Consider the following 21,400-nt stretch of genomic DNA (forward strand, 5'->3'; position numbering starts at 1 on the left):
CACACTTTTGTGGATTGGTGGATGCTATGTTTGGTATCAGCTGGAAGGGTACCTAAAGTAACAGAATGCCCAACACTCCCAATTTCAGGGAAATAGGGATTTAATTTCAAGGTTTGGAAGTTGACCACTGCAAAAAGCTTAAACTGAAACTCTGGAACAACTGCTTTGGAATGTCAAGCCAGTTATTTTCAGAGTGAAATGACAGACACTACAGTTCTTAGCTCTCAACACACTAAATGCTGAAAAAACACTTCCTTGTAAATCTCCCTAGAGTTACCCAATACAGGTGATAACTCTTTAACCTTGGACTTCCTGAGCAAAGTGAAACAATATACCACTCACTTGCCCATATGGCTGGTGCCATACCACCACACAGTAAGAAAAGGCACACCTCTACTCAACAGAGGTGCAATTACTCCCATCCAACAAACCAGCCCCCATATTTCAACAGTTCTTAATCTAGCCACTCTAATCATCTTCTCCCAAACCCACCCCACTGCCAAGACATTCTGCATAGGTATTCGTATTGGGCTTACTTGCTGGTAAAGAGAGATTGTTTTCTTCTAGAACAGGACGTCTTTTAGTCCTGTGATATATAAAAATATACACACTTTCTCCCTTGTTCTTATCCTCTCTAGATTTTAAGAAGTGTACTAGAAAGTAGATTACTATTTATTCAGCACTGTACATAAGCACAGTAGTTTATAGAACACAGATGCTAATTTTTATGCCCAGTGACATTATGTTCATGTAGACAAATGTACCTACCCTGGGTCTTACCTTTACCTTTGTCCATGCGCTACATGCACTGGAGGAAGGTCACGTCGGTAGACTTAACTAAGGTAATTCCTCCTGAAGTCTTTCTGGAGGAGGCTGTAGCCTCTGCGTATGTTGTTTACCTCAGGAACTGGACAAGAGGCAATTCCAGATGCATCCGGAGCAGAATGAAGTAATTAAACAAGGAAACACAGACTATCTTTTAGAACTGGAATTAGTAAACAGAGGGTTGAGGTTGACCTGCTCCAAGTAATATTCAGGTAGTAAGAAAGATGTAAAATGGGAACTCTAGTGAACACTGTTACTTCAGGTTGTTCATGTTTGAATAGATCCAAGTTACTTTTTATATCACATTATGTCCGAGCTACTTTAATACTTTGACTTCTACTCAATTATTCAGCAAGTATGAAATAATTAGTTTCCACCTGTGCACAAAGGTCAAGTTAAGGCAGACAGTTTGCCAGTTCAGGAACAGATTAACTTACATACCACAGCACTGCTCTGCTGAAGTGCCAAGGAGCTTTCCTTGTATGTGCTGCCTATCTCAATTAGTTATTTTTTCTCAGCTGAGATGTAATCAGAACTATGGTAAAGAACTACAAATCAACTACTGCTACTGCAAGGTGACCAGGAAATAACTTGTCTTCCCCTGCACAGGAAATAGGGGTACTCACTGAAACTATCCAGTAATAATGCATATAGAAGAGGTTAACTGTGTTGTGTGAAGTAGTGATTCCTGTTATGGAACAGAATGTCAGAGGGAGCTGCCGGGGTCAAAAGCATCACTTAGTTCAAACAAAGATTAGTCAACTTCACAGATACATCCGCTGGTAACTACAAAAAATAATCCTACACAACCTCCTGCTCAGGAAATTGGTAGACTAGAGGTTGGCTAAAGGAAGGCTGACCACAAATCCTTTCAGCTGCTTTGCCTCCATATCAAAAACTAAAAAAATTGCCAAGAGATTGCTTTGGATTTAGAAGAAGTGTTAGAAGAGTCACTGTCACACTGAGGCACCTACAAGATTGGCCAGAAAAAACCTCATGCATCTGGAGTGGACAGAGGAAGTTTAACCATTAGGCAGTGGTTCTAGTCAGATTACTCACAGAGCTTGAAAGGCTGAAATAACAGCACCCTCTTTCACACAGGACACCAGTCTACTCCTCCAGGACGAGCCCAGCATGACATCTACTATACCTATATTCAGGGTGTAACAACTGAGGCTAGTCTTAAATCTACTACAACTATGACAACCTCTTCATTCAGCATCAAATTTCTTTCCTTGTGAGTAGGCACAGTGGTAGAGCTCATAAGAAACTACTATCAAGTAAATTTCATAGAAAATCAAATACTTTAATGAAATTAGGGAGCATGAGAGTAACAGCTCAGATATACCACTAGAACTGATACTACTGGGCTGTGGGGTTTTTGCTATTTTTTCTTTTAAATGCTCTGTTCTTCAACAAGCATGCAGATTGACAAACTACTAATTCTTCAGAGTGTCAAAGATCCTGAGTCAAGAATTTCAAACCACTTAAAATGAATATATAGGAAATGCCTTATGAGCTGGTGGCCTGCACACAGCATTGCACAGATAAAAATATACTACTCTCGATACACAGAGCTAAATACTTTCACATTTATCAGAATTTTCTACACAAGTCTTTCAATAGAATTCAAGTTTTGAATTTTCTGTATGTATCTTCCACCTGTATTAAACAAATGCTTATTTACATTGTGGATAAAGTGTAAAGGCTAGTAAGGCCATATTACCATACTGTACTGTAACACTGCAAAATATATATACACATATATAACCTAATATAGGCAACAGTTCTAAAAAAGTCACCTTACATTTGTACAACATAATTGAGTCAGTATGAAAAGACAGCGTTGTTAGCACCAAGCCACTTCAATGGTTTCTATGAACTGTCTTGAGCCTTCTAGTTCCACAGGGAAGGACTGTTCAGCACAGTATTGCAACTACTGCGCAACAGCGGTCCTGTTTGCAGAACTGGAAGTCCCAAATAACACTCCACTGCACTATGGTATGCAAATTACTAAAGAGCAGGCATAGGAGCATCCAGAGACATGTTCTGCAGTGTTATTAGGTGATGCTCCAGCAGAACAGTCACCAAGACATTTATCAGATTAAGTCTTTCACACCATCCTGTCCTGTTAATATATTTTGTTTGGATTCATGATAGTAAATATAGAATTGTCAGCAGAATGGACATTACTCAAGCTAGGTGGTTTACAAGCCAGGTTAACCCTATACTGCAAAGACCAAATAGGGAAGAGCTCCACTGCTTAAATTCAAGAGGAAAGAACTTTTTGCTTTATTCATCGCCTATGCCTACTGTGGCCAGGATGGTCTCGGTCATAGCGATGACTTGCTCGCTCATAGGAGCGTGAACGCTCATGCCTGTGATTTCTATAGTAGTGACTCTTCTTCTTGTACTTCCCCGAATGGTCAGAGCGCTCACGGGATCGGCTCCTGGAACGCGATGAACTCCTGCTGCGTGATTTCCGTGGCTTGTGTGTTGAGTATTTGTAGTCTTTTGATTTCTTGTAACTTCTCACCTTGGAACCTTTGTAGCTAGAACTGTGGTTGAACTGTCTTGGAGGAGAGTCACTGCGGCTCCTAGAACGGCTGTGGGATTTGGAACCACTTGAAGTGGAGTAACTTTCACTTTTCCTATGGAAAAATAAAAAGAACAGGACAGAAAGCACGTGATTTTCTTAACATTAAATAGAATTACTCTACATTACTATTAGCGCCTAAATGTAGTCACAATACATACCTATTTCAAGTACCATACAGACAAATACTTGTCACTTACACAGCCAAGGTGTGCAAGCACAGTTTGAGACCAGGCACTTGATTCTGTATTCTGTTGTTCAGTATCCCATGAAAACTAATCTTGTGTCCCAGACTTGATCACATCTGGTTACAGCAGAAATACTGATTTTTAGAAACTCAAATCCTTTTGGAGTATAGTAGTCATGTCTCAGTTTTAGATTTTTTTCCTTCACTACTTAGAAAACATGCTCGAATAGCTAAGGGTAACTGCCAGATTCAAAGTGCTGCCAGCAATAAGACAAAAGGTAAAACTGCTTTTCCTGCTTCAGTTATAGTAATACTGTCACCAAAATGCCCAAGCCTGGAGTTAATGTTCCTTTCTGTCTCTTTGATTTCCCCTCTGTGGGTACCATAGTTATATGCTGAACTTCAAAGTTGAAGGCAGTACAGAAAGCAAATTTTAAAGATGTTTCATTTAAATTCAGATAATTACTAAAATGCAATTTTCAATTCAACACTGAAGAATTTTAATCCAGCAGATGTTAGCTTTCACCTTTTCTATACACACATCAATACAAAGCCATACTTTTATCAGTACACACCCAAACCCAATGGGATACAGACTGTTGAATAAGTAGTCAAACTTGCATTGACTGAGGAGCATGAATCTCTACTACTCTCAACTACATACAAAACAGAATCATTTTGTATTTCATAAATTAAGGTTTTACAGAAGCAACTGCCAATAAGACTAAGGCTGGAGTTGAGTTCATCTACTGCAGAAAATGCTTTAACAGTTCAGCAAAAACGTAGAAGTTGTAGCCACAAGCACACAGCTTTAAATATAAAAGTGTCAAAATAACAAACAAGCCCTGCTGCTTGATGGGCCATATGCCACCAATAAACAGGCTGGTATTCAAAAATGTCCCAATATCCCTATACTCTTCATCTATTGGCACAGATATGACAAGGTCAGACACTGCCACTCCCTTGACCTGTGAGCCAAGCGAATACAACTCTTAGCCATAACATTTCTGGAGCTTTAACTAGCAGCACATGTGGCTATGTTATTGCACAGCCTCTCTTGTTGAAAAGCTACCAAAGCTCGCTCTGTGATATTTTAATCTGGGAGCTCCTCAAAGCACGTCCTTCTTTTACAGTAGTACATACCTGTGCTTAGGCGATGCAGATCTGGATGGAGATCTTGAATAACTTTGATCTCTACTTCCACTTCGACTTCTGCTTTCTCTTCCTTTCTGAACACTGCAAGGAACAATTAAGTTATTTTGCTTAAAAGTAGTAATGGGAAAAAATAAGCTTCTTCACTATGAAAGCCTTACCCGTTTACTGGGCTATTTGAACTCATTCTTTTTGCTCCCTCTGTTTTCCTTTTAGCATTCTTCATTGCCTGAACAGGTAGCGGTGAAGGTTTATTTCCTTTAACCTCTTTTGGAGACTCTAGAAAAATAAGCCTTTGTTAACTTATTTTGAAAGTATGGATAGTGACTGAAAGAAGGACTGAAGCCTCCCTTTGTCCTGTTTCATCATCTTTATAATAAGCAGTACTGTATACATGTAGTTTGCATATATATGCACACATATACAACCAGCCACAAGAAGTAGATCTGAAGAAGCTCACAGAAGGCAGAAGTTAATCTGAAACATTTCTGCGAAAATACTGAAGTAACACCAGGGAGCTAACTGCAATAGTAGCATATTGCTTTCAAAGCCACTTCAAGAAGGCAGAACAGCAACTTCCTTTTCTTGTTAATTATTCAGTACCTTTTTAAGGGCAAACCAAGGAGGAAGATGGTAAATGTTATCTTCTAGGCAAGACACGCACAAGACTGGAAGCTTTAGACCAAGTATGTAGGAAAATATTCCCCACCTATTACCCGAAAATACTACTCCTGCCACAGTTCCTAATCATACCTATGCCTTAATATTGCTTTAGCATAACATACCAGTTGCAAGCATTTGTTCGAGTTTATTGCAAAACCACATAAAAACAAGCCCCTGTACTATGTAAGTTTAAACTAGCCTTAATTTTAGACTAATTTGATTTTAGCCTTACAAAGTTACGATGTTATTCAAACTCTGACATTTGAATAGTTGCTAGAAGCCAGCTTAAAAAAAACAAACCACAAAGTATATGCATCCCAAAAGGGTAAATATACATTTAAGATGAGAAAGATTTATTAAAAACATGTTATCCACTACTTGCCATTTTTTGGGATAGGGGAAAATCCTGATGTGTTATCCAAACTTGGGGCTCCCTCAGGTACTAGACCTTTAGCTTGTGCTTTTGCCTCTTCAATAGCTAATTTCTTCTTTTCTACTTTGCTTTCCAGATCAGATAAATCAACCTGTGAACAACAGGAGCACCGCTTATTAAAAGGCTTGTGGCTAGTTTCAAATGGGATACGGTTTTCCAGTTCATGTTCTAAGCAGCACCTTTTAATGAAGGCTCACAGTATGAAACAAACAAATTAATAAATAAATCAGCAAACCTTTTTCCGAGTATACAGTTGCAAAATTTTTAAGCAGATTTCTTGAATTTCTTCCTCTGTTGCTCCAAAGAGTAAAAACCAGTGTGGACGATTAGGAAGTGGAATCTGAAAGGGAGGGGAAGACATGCTCAGTTTTCTGCTTCTATTAAAAGACCTAACAAACCTGAAATTAATGGAACTGTATGCTCACCTCCAGCGTCCTAGCTGCAAGGTAAATACATGCACAGGCAATGCTTTCTGGCTGGAATCTTACAAAGACATCTGTTCTCAGGCTATCATTCATGTAATTCCTGAAAGACAGGATATCAGCAAAATTGCATGGCACCGCAAAGTTGTTTGGTAGGTTTTTTTTGTTTTGTTTTTACTTCTACAAGGACTATTTCTTTCTGCATTCAGTTACTAGACTTCAACATTATACTCCTGTAAATCTAAAGAAAACTTGAATGATTTTACTAAAAAAATAAAAAAGAAAAAATCCCTCAAGGGGAGGGATATGTGACAGAAATTAAATTTGATTGACTGGCTGCTGAAAATTCAGTTGTGATAAGAGAACCAATTTTAACTTCACTTTTCCTTGTGGATCTCTACTGGCCTGCTCTCATGCAATAGACAAGTTATTTTCATCAAGACAACATACAATATAATCTGAAGTACTCAGTTATAGACTTTTAGGTTCACATGTTTCTCTGCAATAGGGCTGAACCCTGATGGTTTGCTGAAAGCTGCAGCTCCCGTAGTAGTTCTCCCATGAAAATGCAGTTCACTTCAGCATGCGTCAACTTTCACTGGAGATTTAAGGGGTCCCTTTTCCTTCAGGAGCATTATTTTCCATCCAGAACAGAATTCTTTTTGATGCAAAAAGCAGCCACAGAAGAAATCAGGGTGTTTGGAAACATCAATTCAGGAGAATACTCAGTATTCAGGCAGATGTCCACTTTGGCACACGAAATACGGTTTCCAAATTGTCCCATTTCAGTAAGGTTGCTTAAAATGAATATTCACAGAATGAGAAAACTGTAAAATATTGCATATATTCCAGTCAGTACACTTAAGCATTATTCTTCTAAATCTTAAATACACAAAGTAACTTGCTCTGAATCTGTCAGCTGACGTGCTTAAAAAGATCTAGATTTTTGAGCATGTATGTCAAGCAATGTATCAGATTGGGAAAAGCTAAAACGAGACACAGCAGAAACTCTTCAAAATAATATGCTTTCTGAAAGTAGTAATTAACCATGTGGGTAGCCATGTATATGGCCTCATATGGGTATACAAAGAGTCACAAACCCCCAAGACATCCAAACCAGAGACCCACAGTCCAAACACTTGTAACCAGTTTACACAGGAAAGACAAAAGGAACTTGAATCCCAAGAGTATCAAACTCCCACCTGCCCCAGTTGTCTTACACTCTTGTATATATGAAAAGCAGCTGCTATCCCAGAGAAGCAATGCTAAACATCAGCTCATCTTTCTGGGAAAAAGGAACTTCATAACCTATTTTTCTCATCCCACTATAAAGAGAGCACAAACCTTTTGGCAAAAGAAGCGATAAAGAAAAGTGGTACTTCAAACATCTGGAAGTCATACAGCCTTTTTCTAATTTGCCAAATTGAAAAACATGCCTGCTTCCAAGTTTGGCCTCTGCATATTTTCCCTGTGGGCTCAGAATCAGACACATGAGGGCATGAATCCTTGTCACAATGTTTTAAGAAAAAGGCAACGTTGTAAAAACATACATTTCAAAAAAAACAATGATACTGGATATCCACCAGTTTTCAGGTAATGGAAGCAACAAGCATCAGTACACAAATACATTATTTTAACACCTGAACCATTCTTCAATCAGGGTAATTTCATCCCTCCTCCTCACCTACCCCTCCTTTCACAACAAATAGAAAACTGGCAATGAATAGTCTGTAACTCACATTTAAGTACGTCATGCAACGATACTGGGAAATCTGGTAGTGGGAAGTTTCTCCAAGTCCTCAGTATAATATTTGACTCCAAGCTTTATACATCTACTCAAATGCTTTTTAACTAGTTTACAAATGGAAACCAGATTTCAGTTTTTGTCGTGTTAATTCATCCCTTAAGACTTAAATCCCACCTTAATTTGCTTTATCATTTAAGGATACATAATTTTAAAGTTATAGAAACACAACATTAAAAATATTTCAGAAATTCAACGATCACGTTATAAAATATACAACAGTCAAAATGCACAATAAAAATAAAAGTCAAAAAGTATAAGCACAAGAAGCAGTTGGCCAGTTACTATACTATCATGTATATACCACCTGTCTAGAGTCAGCCTTCTCTTTGTAGAGCCTGCTTTGGTTTGACTGAAGACGGCAGCTATCCCTGCACCATAGCGCTTGGGCAGCAGAGGAGAAGTCTTAGTCACTTACCCTCAGAGGCTACCCTTTGATTAAAAGAGTACAGAAAAGAAAAGTCAAAACTGGTTCTCTTCACACAGGTCACAGTACCAGACAGTTCAGTCAGCAGAAATATGATCTTTGGATTCGCTAAAGGTTTTTAAACCACAGTATTGTGAAAAACCACTATTGTTTAAAAGCATTATCTATTTGTTAAGACCTGAAATTTTCCATAAGCTTCCCAGCCCCAAGCAAATCTTTACTGTAACAAAAGTGACAAGGCAGGACATTGCTTGGCAAACATGAAAACATTGAGTTTATCCAGTCTTAGAAGCTGACATCTTGCATTATCCATATAAATAAATTTATCTGTGCTGCGTTTTTGATACACCTGTAATCGAGTTCAAGCCCTGGGAAAAGCCGTTTCCCAGCACTGGTAACAGACTTTAACTACACACAGTTTTCTCTGAAGAACAAAAAAAACAAGGAAACACTGTAACCCACTGAACATTTTCCTTTCAGCTGAAAAGTGAAAGCAAAGAGGAGGGAAGTGAGAAGTCAGGGTGGAAAGCTACCTTACCATTAAAACAGTGCCTCTAACTTAAGAGGCTGATCAACATTTGGGTAGTAGTTTGGGGCACACCAAGAAACACTGGAGCTGTCTGGTGTGGCCCACAATCATTTCTGAGCAATGCTGCCCAGAGTGCCTCAAGTGACATATTTCTGCTACTGCCCCTGCTGGTCTCTTATAACAAAGAAAATCAACTTACCATGAAGTCTGGACCAGGTGTTGATTACGTTCACATTCTAATACCTGAAGGTACATAACGATTATCTGGAAGATATGGGTTATTGAGTTATTAACAAGAATCTTGAGAGCCACCTATTTATTTCAGAGGGACATCCAATGAGGCATCTGTTATTCTCTCTCAAGCTCTAAAACACTGCACATTGGAGTGTTTGCAACATCCCCAGTGTTTATCCACACAGCTTCTGCTCTCCAATGCAAAAGTTTGCATGAGTTGACACTCAGCCAGATCTGACCTTCCTAGCTCTCCGTCTTCTGAGCTCAGTCATCATGCTATTCATCTAGATGTCTTGTCTTCAACTGTTTTCAAGCTAGGCATGTTCTATACAATTCACGGTTCCTTTTTAGCTGTAACTTGGGAGAAAATATTGCTAGCTGCAATAAGTAGTAACAGAAGTATAACAGTATTTGCAGAGAACAAATCTAACATGTTGTGTGTCACCAGTTTATTCAGCTCTAGTTTTTTTTTCTTAGGTTTGAAAGGCAAATAAGATGCAGATAAAGACTACTCTAATAGCAAAAATTTATACCAATTAACAAACAAGTACAATTGCCCTCTGGGGTAGTGATAACATGAGTGAATTCTGAAAGTCAAGTAGGCTTGAAGAGACCTTAAGACAGCACTAGTTTTGTAGGAAGAAGATCCCAAGTTCTGCTGGCACAGAAATAGGAGATTCTTTTACCACACTTAGCTACTTAAGACATAATGCTAATGAATACTAAAGCACCAACTTAAACATTCGCAGTGGTTACATCCTCCAAGTATCATCCTAGTCTAACACACAATATTTAAATATTGAGAACTGTCTCATTTCTAGTCAAGCCCTTCACACCCGAGTGTACTTTTTAGAACATAAGAAACACTGCTAACTAGCTCATAAGGGTTTAATAACCTCAGCATGTTTCCATAAGGAGTGCTCATGACACACCCAGTTTTCCTTTTAATAGGATATAACAACCCTATGTCTCTAAACTCCTTTCTGCTTAAGAATAGTTTAGTTGATGTCTTCTGACACCAAATCTACCTACTTATATAATTTGACTTCAAGGGATACTTAGCAGTATCTAACCTAAGTCCAGTCGTCACTCAGCAGTGATACAAGACCAACAAGTAATCTCTTAAATGAGAAAGAAGACATCGGAATCATAAGAAGCTAGCTTTACTATATTAAGTAGCGTTATCATGTACAAACCATACAGCTTCCATGCAGTTAAGCAGTCTACTCAAAGCATTTACAGCACGTGAAACACTGATTATAAAGTTAACTTATACAGTACAAACCTTATGAGGGTGCTTTACATGAACACAAAATCCTAACTCCTTTAACACTCTTCTTTCTGCCTTAATAATTTGATTCTTCAAGTTCACATATTCTTGATCCAGTATTAGAGGCACAGGTTTTCTGCAAGACAATTTCAAATTCTGAAGAAGATAATCTTAACCTCAAAGAGTATGCATATGCAACTTAAACTGTGTTTGCGTAAAAGACATCGCTATTTATAACACCAAAAATATTTACTTAATAAAATGGGTCAACTCACTTTTCTTCTTCATGAGATCTCTTCAAGATGGTCCCTGATTTATGAAACAGGGAATGATACCATCATCGGCCCATGAAGTTTAATAATTAAAATATAATATAAATGCTTCAGATTATTTCAAAGTCTAAGCTTACTTTTTTTCCCGTAGATGTCTAAGGCGATGGAACACGTTAATTACATCCCTTATGCGTCTTGGTGCTTCTTCAATTTTGGATGCCAGATGAACACAGGCCATTGACACATGCTGAAATATAAGTATTGCAAGATACTGATGTTTTGTTCAAAACAGGAACTGATCGCCTCCAACAGCTTAAGGAGGGATAACAAGAGAAAATGGTGGTAAAGCAAGGAAATACTACAAATTTGGCAAAATCAGTACTATGTAGCTTCGTAAAATCATGTTGAACAATAAGTCTACAGGCTAGTTACCAACACTCCGATCACATTTAAATCAACAACTTGCCAAAACAGATCGAAGATTAAATAACATTTGTAGCAATATACATATTTTAATATTTTCTTACCTCCATGGAATGCTTCACAAAAGACTTGGTATAAAAAAAACGTTGAAATAGCACCTGTCCTGTAGCCATAGCCACCTAAAAAGGAAGTAACCACAACAGGTATTAACAAAAAACTCCTACCAGTTCCAAAAAGAAATTACCTAGAATGATTTCAACAGATTTAAGACTCAGAAGACTAGCTATGCTATATTTAAGTATCTAAAGAAAACTAGCGCCTCTACCTCAGCAATAAAGTTGCCCAAAGTGTTATCGGCATCACAAACAATGCAAGTAAAACGCAAACATTAAATCGCAAACTTCTTTCATAATAATAAACAACCCAGACACTGAAACACAATGAAACTGGAAGTTATGACAATACGACAGAAAAACTTCACTTTTTCGGTGTGAAAGGAGGAGGGGAATCCAATCATATTATGATTTGCCTGTACTCATAACACAATTTGAACAGCTGAGACTCAGTAGTTAGAAGATGCCTGGAAAGTTTTACACTCAGAGAGCAAGAAGACTGTTTGCGATTAGAGTTCGCCAGGAAACAAAACCTTTCCGAGGTCACTCAATTCAAAAGAGTCCAAGAAATCCTTCTTTCCGCAAGCCCGACCTTCAAAAAAGCACTGCGGGAGCCGCCGCCCTGCCCGGGCCGGCCCGGGGAGGCGGTGGGGGCGGCGCGGGAAGGCGGTTACATCACCCACTTCCTGCTCCCAGCCGGGCGGGGAAGGCCGCAGGCCCCGCGGCTCTCACGTCCCAAACCCCAGCCAAAAGGGGCAGCTCCCCGGCCCTCCCCGCATCTGTAACTGCGAATGGCGGCCTAGCGATCGAGTGGCGGCTCCGCCGGGGGCCGCGCCGGCGCCAACAGGCCGAAGCCTAGCAAACAAAGCTCTCCCCTGCCAGAGAGAACCGACGCCCGACCCCACAGGCGTCCCGCCAGGGCCTTCTTCCCCGGCCGCTAGCGAGAGGCCTCGCCACCCCGACGGGGTAGGCCGCGGCCCAGCCTCACCTGCGGGAGACGAAGCAGAATGCCGGCCGCCTGGATGAGCTCGCAACCGGTGACGCGCAGCTCGGTCTCTGTGTCGGGGTCGAGGCCGCTGCTCATGGACGGGGTGAAGCGCAGCGTGTGCTCGGGCAGCAGGCAGTTCTCCAACGTGATCAGCACCCCCGAGTACAGGCGGTCCCCGATCAGCACGGCCCCAGGGCCCGGCAGCGGCGCACCGCTCCCCACCGGGGCGGATCCCGCCGCCGTAGCGCCGGCAGCCTGAGGTCCCGCCGGGCCGCTGCCTCCTACTGCTACCACAGCCGCCGCGCTGCCCGGCCCCGCCGCCATTTTGTGGTGGTGCCGCTACCGCCTCGCCTGGCTCAGCTCTCCTTCCCCACTGGGCGGCGCCTCTGCCCCAGCGCTACCCCCCCCCTTCTCCACCTCCGGTCGCCGCCTATTGGTGGGGCGCAGCGAAGCGTCAGTCGCCGATTGGCCCCGCCGCCGCGACGTCTGACGCTGCCCTGGGCTGAACGGAGCGGCGTGACGCACCAGCTGGGCATTTGAACGGGGCGGAGGGGGCAGGACTTCCGCTGCGCGCCCCCGCCCTCATCCGTGCTGTTGCTGCGGGGCGCGGGTGGGCGAGAGCCGCTCTGAGCTCTCCCCAGGCCCGGCGGCTCTCCCCAGACAGGTCCTAGGCCTGTCCCAAAGCCGGGCTGCTGCTGGGAGTGCCGAGATCCACCCCCGGGCTGGGTTTTTCCCCATGCAGTGCCAGAAGTCACGACTCACATCGTTATTCCAGTAGAAGTTACCAAAAAAAACCCCACCAAACCCACCCCACTTTATTAAAGCCCTTAACAGAACAGGAAGCGTATGCATGCTATATATGCTGTTAACATTGGAAATTCTACAGGCCTGACTTTGCACTGCTAACTTCAAACTGCGGTTTCTGTCTCAATGTGTTTCAGTGTCAATAATACAGCAGAAAAAGTCACCAAGGTGCGAGCTTCGCACCCAGACCCACCACCCCACCCTCCTGCTAGAACCATCCTTAGAGGATTTTGGTCCACAGCTACGATCTTAGCAGCAGTCACTGTGCAAGTTTAATTTGCAATACAAGTTCCTGTTTATAACATGTATCTTCAGACTTTTTTTAATATCAATAGTGGTGTACAATACGTGAAAATATCCCTTCTGGTTCTTTTCCATCTCCCAGGGCAGCAAGGAAGCCTTCTTGTCTCCTCCGCTGGGCTAAGGCAGCTAGGGACTTGAATGTCTTCGGCTCGTAAATAGCCAAATCGGCAATCATTTTCCTATTCAGCTCCACCTGGGACTAAATGCAAGAAAAACTGTTGGTTGAGTACTGTAATTTTTAGGAACAACACTACAATGCTTAATGGTTAGCTGAGGTCTTAAGGCAAATTATGTTTTTCTGTGCTGTACAATTTTGGAACTATTAGTCAGAGAACTGTCAGACATGACTACTTGGCCATGGATTTCTCATTAAGCCACTGTATAAAATTTGTTTACTGACTTTCTCAAAGTCTGGTAGAAACCAAAAACTGAAGAAGAATGTCTTATTTCATGGAAGGCCACGTGTTACAAATTAATCCATGGCATTTGTTTCACTTCTTAGACATATTCAGCTTTACTTATCGCGCTAGAAGTTGCTTGGTATCTTAAAATGTGTCCTGGAGTAGAGAAAGAAAGACTGCAGGATGAAATACTCTTAGCAATGGTAGATATTGCACAGTTAACTGCATATTCCAGGAGGGAGGTATTATATGAAACAGGTTGCTTCTTTTGGATCTTTTAAGATAAAACATTACAAAAATACATTGCTCTGAGACAAGAATCAAAGGGACAGGCATCTTGTGGGGAAAGAAAAAAAAGAAAAATTACTTAGCTTTTAGGCAGTGCTTGATTCTTTTGGTTACAGTATGACAAGAGTAACCAGGAGAACAAGTGTTTAAATTTCAGAAACTGTATTACTTTACAGGAAATGTCAGAAAACTTAGAAAGTTATCTATTTATTTGAAACATAGATAAAATGTTTTGAAGTATGCTATAGATTTATATATAGTTCCACTTTAAGAAGCAAAACCACTACCTTTTTATGATGATCACAGCCAAGAGAAACAAGTTTTAATTTTACAGTTGCAGTATCAATAAATTAAAACCAATTCCCCAGCATGTTTAAGAACAAGGAACAATGGCATCAACTGTCTGCATTGTCCATGCTCTCCAAAACACAAAGCTAATAGTGAAAAGAGTGGAGAGTTCTTAGTGTTGGTTTTGCTAATCCAAGATTTGTATTTTTAAATGCGTTGAAGTAAAGGCAGCTGTCACTTAATGCCTGCAGTAGCAACAAGTGTAAAAGCATATTACAAGTCTTGTTCTTGAAGTAAAAGTTTTGGGGACAGAACAAGGTGTAGAGCAACAACGTTCACCAGGATAAAAGGGAATTCTGCATATAAGGAAGAGAAACAGGTTTAGGGTGGAACTTAGTTCCTGAAGTGAACAAAACTCCTTTCATAAGCAGAAGGCCTTTCATCACTAGAACTAAGAAGCAGGACAGTGTTGTCAGAAGTTCAGTCTGACAGAAGGAGCTTTTCAATCCCTCCATCATGCCCTATGCCACTATTGCCTGCTCAGGCTCCAGTTTGGAAGTCTCCACCATTATTCTTGGAAGACTGGCAAGTGGAGGCTTCAACACCTTGCAGTTGTGTTCTTAGTCAGTAACCAACAACCCCTTGATATGTTTTGTCAGACTACATCTACTTGAAAGATTTCAGAGTTTTAAGAAATTAATTTGCCTGGCACTTCAGAAGACCTCTATCAGACATTTTCTCCATTTTTTTGTTTCAAAGTAATTATTCCTCAAGCATCATCCTTACCTTAAGCAGATTGCTTATGAAAGCTGGGTATTTCAAACCATGTTCAAGAGAAGCTGCTTCAATCCTAGTGATCCAGAGCTAAAAGTGTAAAAAATAACATTTTGCATGATAAGATATTTTAAAAGTAAACCTTTTGTCATGCTGATCTGCTTAAACTTAGTAAATATAACATTTTCAGACCTAACAGTCTCTCAGTGCAACATATACATGTATGAACTTCAGAATGTGAGCTATTTCAGACCAGAGGGACTATGCTTACTTTAAACTCATATTTTTCACCCACTGGTTAAACATTTTGAGGGAACCACCCAGTAAGGAAAATGGCTATTTCAGTTCTGCTTTTCTCCCATTTTAACGTTTACACCTAACATTTTGCTCTTTACCGCTTTTAAGAATCTCTTCTTCTCTCTTCTGGCCTTTGTAGACTTCACAAAAGCTCTCCGAACACTTCGTACAGCCAGCTTATAGCAGCGGTTCTTCCTTCCACGAAAATGCTGAAACAAAACCAAGATGTTCTTGTTCAGTTATCTTTAAGGCTGTTAAACCCTTCAGTAATACTAATATATGCTCATTTGCATTTCACAACTCTTCATAACAAGGATCACAAAATACTTCACAAACATGAGCTAAGCCTTCAGTTGGCATATAATGAAAATATTCTTTCCTTGTTTTATAGCATGGGAAACCTGAAACTGAAAAGTTGGAGCAGGCTGAAAAAATTCAGTCCAGCAGGAGGGAGCCAAAACCAGACCCCATTTTAGGCTGGGGTTCCAGAGGGAACATAACCACAAAATCATCTTCAGTGCTTTCAGCCAACCCCTAAACTCACGCATTTATTCTCATTCCTGAGCTGCCCTCTCAGTTTTGTCAGTACAAAACCAGGGATGGGACAGGAGCCTCTGGTATGTCAATAACATTGCAGTTGCCCAAACAGAAAGCATAATGTAAGTTTACTGGAGCTACCACTGACATCCATCTAACATGATGTAAGAAGTAGCCAGTGCTTCAGTCGGAGAAATAAATACTACTGGTACTGTGGGCAGCTTTAGGCACTACAAGAGCAAGATACTGTCACTTATGTCAACATTTTCTGTCTGCATACTACAGCCAGACATAGTACCTCCCAGAATGCTAACAGTCTATCCTTGAAAAAGGTTATTCCCGAGCCCAGGTACAATAGCTTGAACTTCAGTTGAAATCATGTTGTGAAGCAGTCTCTTTCGCCTTCTAAAATGCACTTGAAGAGCAAAGTTAAAATCTTTTTTTTCCCCCCCCCTGCTCCTTTAGCCAGTTAAAAAAAACAGACCGACCAACCCCCAAAAAACACAACCAACACCAGTCTACAACGTGCTGTATTTAGACTGCTCTGCCTGTGGCGCTTGTACTCCTTCTGCCACAGGGTTCTCACTTTTAGTCATACCCATCCACATGCACACATGTGCTGTGTTATGGCACAAATACCAGACGCGTTTATGGTCTCCGGCTTTATTCAAATACAGACAAATTTACATACACAGAAATTGCTAAATTGACCTAAGTCAACTTCACGGACCCTCGACGTTTCTAGGAAGAAGCGCCACTGGATTGCTCACTGCCTGACTTCCCTCTGCTGGGGAAGGGCTTGCGGACACCCGAACAAGACGACAGGCCGCTCTCTCCCGAGACCCGGGGAGGACGGGGCACCTCCGGGAGGCGGCGGAGGGCGAACACACTCACCCGCGCATACTTGAGCACCTCCTGCACCCTCCAGAAGCGGTCGGTGACGCGGCTGCGGAGCCAGCGCGGCACGCTCAGCAGCACCATCTCCCCCGCCGGTTCCCGGCAGCGCGGTGCCCGCCGGCTTCCGGGGCGGGGACAAAGGGCCCCGGCCCTTCCGGCGGCCCCCGCTGCCCTGCGCCGCCGGGGACGTGCGGCTGCCGCGGCGGGGTGCCGGCAGGGACTGCTCCCTGCCCGCGGCGCTAGGCTGCCTTGTTTTGGATGCTCTCTGTGACATGCCGGGCTGTGGTATTTCTGCCACTGCCCAAGTCCGGTGAAAGCTCTGTCAAAAGACTGCGAGCGTGATTATCTAGGTGGGCGTTGGGTGCGGTCCAGTGCAGCGCTGTCCAAAATAGGCCAGATCTGCACCTCACTGCGGGAGCAGCTACAGCAACAAAGCTCTTGGTTGCTGCATGATGTAATGGGGTTGCATTCGGGGAACTGTTGCTAAACTTCCTGAGTAAGACAACTGAGCTACTTGGAGGTGTCCATTCAACATCACTTGGTGAAGGGGTGTGTAGCAGACTTTGCAGCACTTACCGCTGCTCTGTAGCGCACCAGTAATTTAACTTATGGGATGCACTCATTCCATGTTGCAGCATATAAAGGTGTCCATCCTTTTTCATCCACGTGGGAAAACCAGAAATGAAGCCTTCAATTCATAGATGTCAGGAATACTGAAGGAAGAGAGGAAAGGAAGCCAGGTGAAGTGGGGTGAAATTTAACAGTGAGTTGCTTAGTGCTCACCTGTTGTTGCCCCCTGTTGAAGTAGCTGTTTCCTATAGTGGATACTGCCACTCCACAAAAGCCAGCCCTGGAAGCTGCAATGAATACTAATTGTATTGGTTTTGAGCAATATAAGCAGGGATGCCAAGTGTTACATGGGAAAGCTATGGCAAAAATATTGTCACCTCTGCAGCAGGTGACACTATTGGGTCAGAGCACTTAACCTTGCTGTTAATGTAGAGCACTTCTGCATCAACAGCAAGGTCTCTGGCAGTCCTGATGACTACAGGAACTTCTGTGCTGCTGATGCTGCTCTTATTTTCTTTGCTATGGATGACTGACTGAGACAGAGATCTGACAGTTCTGGTGTGCAGCCTCCAAAAATAAAATGCTATTTTTTCTGAGAAGTAGCTGGTATTCTGAGACACACCTGGGGCTCTTCTGTCAAACACCATCCTCTTTCAGCTATTGCCATAGGTCTGGAGATTGTTCCTCTTCCTTCACTGGTAAGCTCTCACAGGTACAGCCACAGTGAATAGTTCATAGCTCTCATAGGTACAGTCTTCAAGATGAATAGTTCATAAATGCCCGTTTTTAAAGGAGATGCAGGATTTTTAAAATCTATAGCCAAGTTGTCGGTTAGTACGTTGAAACCAAAAATACTTAGTTATGGGAATGATGGTCAAATAAATGTGCCCTGGCAGTATTACATCTATATGGTCAGCTCAGCTTAGCTTATACAAAGCAGCATTTTGAGGGAGCAACCGTCATGATCAAATCAGATCAAAACAAAATCAGAACAAGAACCCTTTATTGCCCAGTATGGCTTCCTAGCTGCTTTGGGAGGTCCTCCACAGGTAACATCAAGAAACTCAGACTGAGAACCCCTGGAGTTTTACAGCTGCTCCAAAAGCAAGAGTCAACAAACACAAATGGGAGATTTTTTTTTCCCTGAGAAAAAATAAAGGAACTAAAGCTTGCTCTTTTCCCTGGCAACTTGCCACATGAAAGGGTTAAAAAATGCTCGCCTTCCTTACCAGCCATTCTGTTTCAGGGCTGCACTATGCGTGTCGCTGAGGGGAAAGAGCAGGGCGGCAGCTCCCACGATGGAGCTGTTTCTGAGCTCCGTCCTCTGCTTCCCGCCTTTATTCACGGCGAGCCGGGCCGGGCGCCGCTCCTCCCTCCCGCGGCTCTGCCTCCCGCTCGAGGGGAGGAACGCGTCAGCCCGTGTTGCACGGTCACAACTTTGGGGGACCTTTCTTCTGAAGGTGACAGGGTGATGGCAGGACGGGGCCCAGTCGCGGGCGACGGTGGCAGGGGACCTACGGCAACACGTCCCGGAGCGCCAGCCTCGGGCGAACGGGGGCCGAGCACCCGGGCCGCGCCCCGCCCCGCCTCTCCTCGCCTGAGAGGGGGAGCGGAGCGGGAGCGCGTGGAGGCGCGAGGGGAGGCGCGCGGCGGGGTTGAGCGCGAGCAGCAGCAGCCGTTGGTCTGAGGCGGGCCAGGTGGCTCTGAGGCGACGGCAGCTGGCAGGAGTCACTGAGGAGATATCCGGGCATGGGCTCTGGAGCCGGGAGCGGAGCGGGGAGGTTTTGGCAGGAATCTCTGAGGGAAGAGAGGAAGAAGGGTTTTTTCCTCGGACTTACTGAGGGGAGAGAGAGATGGAAAGATAATTACGGGAGGATCGGAAGGGTGACAAAACGTAAAGACTTGTGAGGAAGTGCTGAGGTGTCAGGGAGCCCTGAAGAGGGCTATGGAGAATGGGATTTAGGGAAAACACTGAGGGAGAAACAGTGCTAGTTTTTCTAGGAAATTGCTGAGGTGAGGCATGGAAAGTGGCTTTGGCAGGAATTCCTAAGGGGAGACACAGGGACAGATTGGAGGGGATCTCTGAGGGGAGAGATGGTGGCAAGTTTTGAAGGAGTGATGCAGAAATACTTTAGCAGGAAATTCTGAGGGGAGAGGGGCAACCTATTTTTTAACGGGAAAAGCTGAGGGGAAAAAAAGACCAAAAATTACAGGAAACTCTGAGGTGTGAAACAAAGATAAGGATTTGTCTAGAAAAAAATAATGGCACCGATGAGGAATAAGTAGAGGGGAACCACGGAAAAGAGAGGCAGCTCTAAAGGAGTAACAAGCCTATCTGAGAGGACACATCGAATGGGTTGTGATTGGAATTGCTTATGGGAAACAGGAAAAATTATGAAAAGCACTGAGAAGTGATATAAAGATAAGAATTTTTGAGGGAATACTAAGGGAAGAAATTATGTAAAGACTATGCAAATAACACTGAGGAAAAGGCATTGACTGCTAGAATTGAGGAGAAAAATATATTTTGTAAAGGAATTACAGAGTGGAGACAATGGAATTCGTTGTAAATGGTATTGCTCGAGAGACACATGAGACACATGGCCGTATTTCATGCATTATGAGTGTGGATGGTGCAACAGAAATAGATGGTAGTACAGAAAATACTGAAATATCATCAAATATCTATTATTTTTTCTAAAATAGATGTTGCAAATTGTAGAAAAATATTTCGTCTAATACCTGACCATGATGATAAAAATATTTCCAGAACACAAGAAAAACAAAAGACAACAAAAAGCAGAGATAACCAAGTTCTGAGGCCGAAGATGCAAGTGACAGAAGACGGCAGAGAAGGAAAGGGACTTTTAACACTGTCACCTCCGTGTGGGTAGGGCTCGGGACGCAGGTTGGCTTTCGCTGTTGCTCCTGAGCCCCCTTGTTGCCTGAGCAGCGAGGCCTGCCTGTAAAGAGGGCTGCGGTCTCTCCTCAGTTGGCCTGTTGCCAAGCTACCCATTTGCCGGCCACTGACTGTGACTGCCCTGTAAGGAGGGAGGAAGTCACAGGCTGTCCGTTTCTGGCGGAGAGGGAGCTCTTTAGAGGCCTGAGCCGTGGGACCACCCAGTAAATGGGGTCCCGCTCTCTGCACCGGTGGCACTATGCCACGCGATGTGAGCCTGCGTGCTGTGGCTCCCTTGTCAGCAGAGTGGAAGCCGCGAGCTGCCTACCTCTAGGCCCAAGTGACAGTCGCAAGAGCTGCCGGTCTGAGAAGCGGACAGGCCTGTGGTGCCTTGAGCACCTGGGCTCCCTGGAGTGCAGGGGCCAAGCTGTTTCTTTCGGCCCCTGTGGAAGAGGCAGCTTTTTTGAGCCAGTTGCAGAACGAGCCCCCCGTCTAAGTGTGGGGTGAGGCTCTTGTGCGTGCATAGCCCGTGGCCCCTTCGCTGACCATGTGTGTCCAGAGTCCTGGCCCTTCCTCCCTGGTCTCCAACCCTCTTGGACGTCTGCAACGAAGCCTAAAGCCTGCTGCGCAGGCTTGCTTTTGGTTGAGGAAGCCGTAACTTGAGTGTAAGATTTCATAGAAATAAGTGTTATTAAAGCATTTTTTGAATATTGAGGCCTGTTTTGGAAACTAGACTTATACAATACATCATGAAACTGTTGTTTGGTTTATTAATAAAGAATGCCTTTACACCTTGTCTATAGGTCACTGCCTGTTCATTGTTGTTGAAAGTTTCTTTTAAAAACAATATTTTTTTCTGTTGTTTCATTTCTGAAACTCAAACTTTCAGGTTTTTTATAATAGTTCAGGTTTGTGTTGTGATGTTTGGATTTTTATATTTTCAAAGGCTTCTCCTTCTGTTTACCTTTTCTCTGGTCGCTTAAACTTTCAAGCGGTTTTTGTGA

The 21,400-nt window shown here is 42.9% G+C and overlaps 3 protein-coding genes across 3 annotated transcripts; all 3 read right to left on the minus strand.

Moving 5' to 3' along the window:
• Window positions 1–3,121: 3,121 nt before the first annotated feature.
• On the minus strand, window positions 3,122–6,859 carry LOC309412456 (cyclin-L1-like; the record flags this gene model as incomplete). Its single annotated transcript, XM_082009359.1, is given in 7 exon segments — window positions 3,122–3,476; window positions 4,752–4,844; window positions 4,922–5,039; window positions 5,802–5,811; window positions 5,813–5,947; window positions 6,092–6,196; window positions 6,282–6,859. Coding segments are annotated over 7 exon segments (909 nt in total). The 5' UTR covers window positions 6,375–6,859.
• Window positions 6,860–9,233: 2,374 nt separating this feature from the next.
• LOC309412357 (cyclin-L1-like) lies at window positions 9,234–12,662 on the minus strand (the record flags this gene model as incomplete). The annotated part of the gene is made up of 5 exons (XM_082009242.1): window positions 9,234–9,302; window positions 10,558–10,678; window positions 10,952–11,061; window positions 11,342–11,416; window positions 12,339–12,662. 5 exons carry the CDS (start codon window positions 12,660–12,662, stop codon window positions 9,234–9,236), a joined length of 699 nt encoding a protein of 232 aa, XP_081865368.1.
• Window positions 12,663–13,470: 808 nt separating this feature from the next.
• On the minus strand, window positions 13,471–17,011 carry MRPL20 (mitochondrial ribosomal protein L20; the record flags this gene model as incomplete). The annotated part of the gene is made up of 4 exons (XM_082009372.1): window positions 13,471–13,644; window positions 15,209–15,286; window positions 15,592–15,702; window positions 16,925–17,011. The coding sequence occupies 4 exons, from the start codon at window positions 17,009–17,011 to the stop codon at window positions 13,471–13,473; spliced, it is 450 nt and encodes a 149-aa protein (XP_081865498.1).
• Window positions 17,012–21,400: the final 4,389 nt, after the last annotated feature.

This window comes from Phaethon aethereus (genome assembly GCF_964289735.1).
Source record: "Phaethon aethereus genome assembly, chromosome: 21".
Classification (NCBI taxonomy): domain Eukaryota; kingdom Metazoa; phylum Chordata; class Aves; order Phaethontiformes; family Phaethontidae; genus Phaethon; species Phaethon aethereus.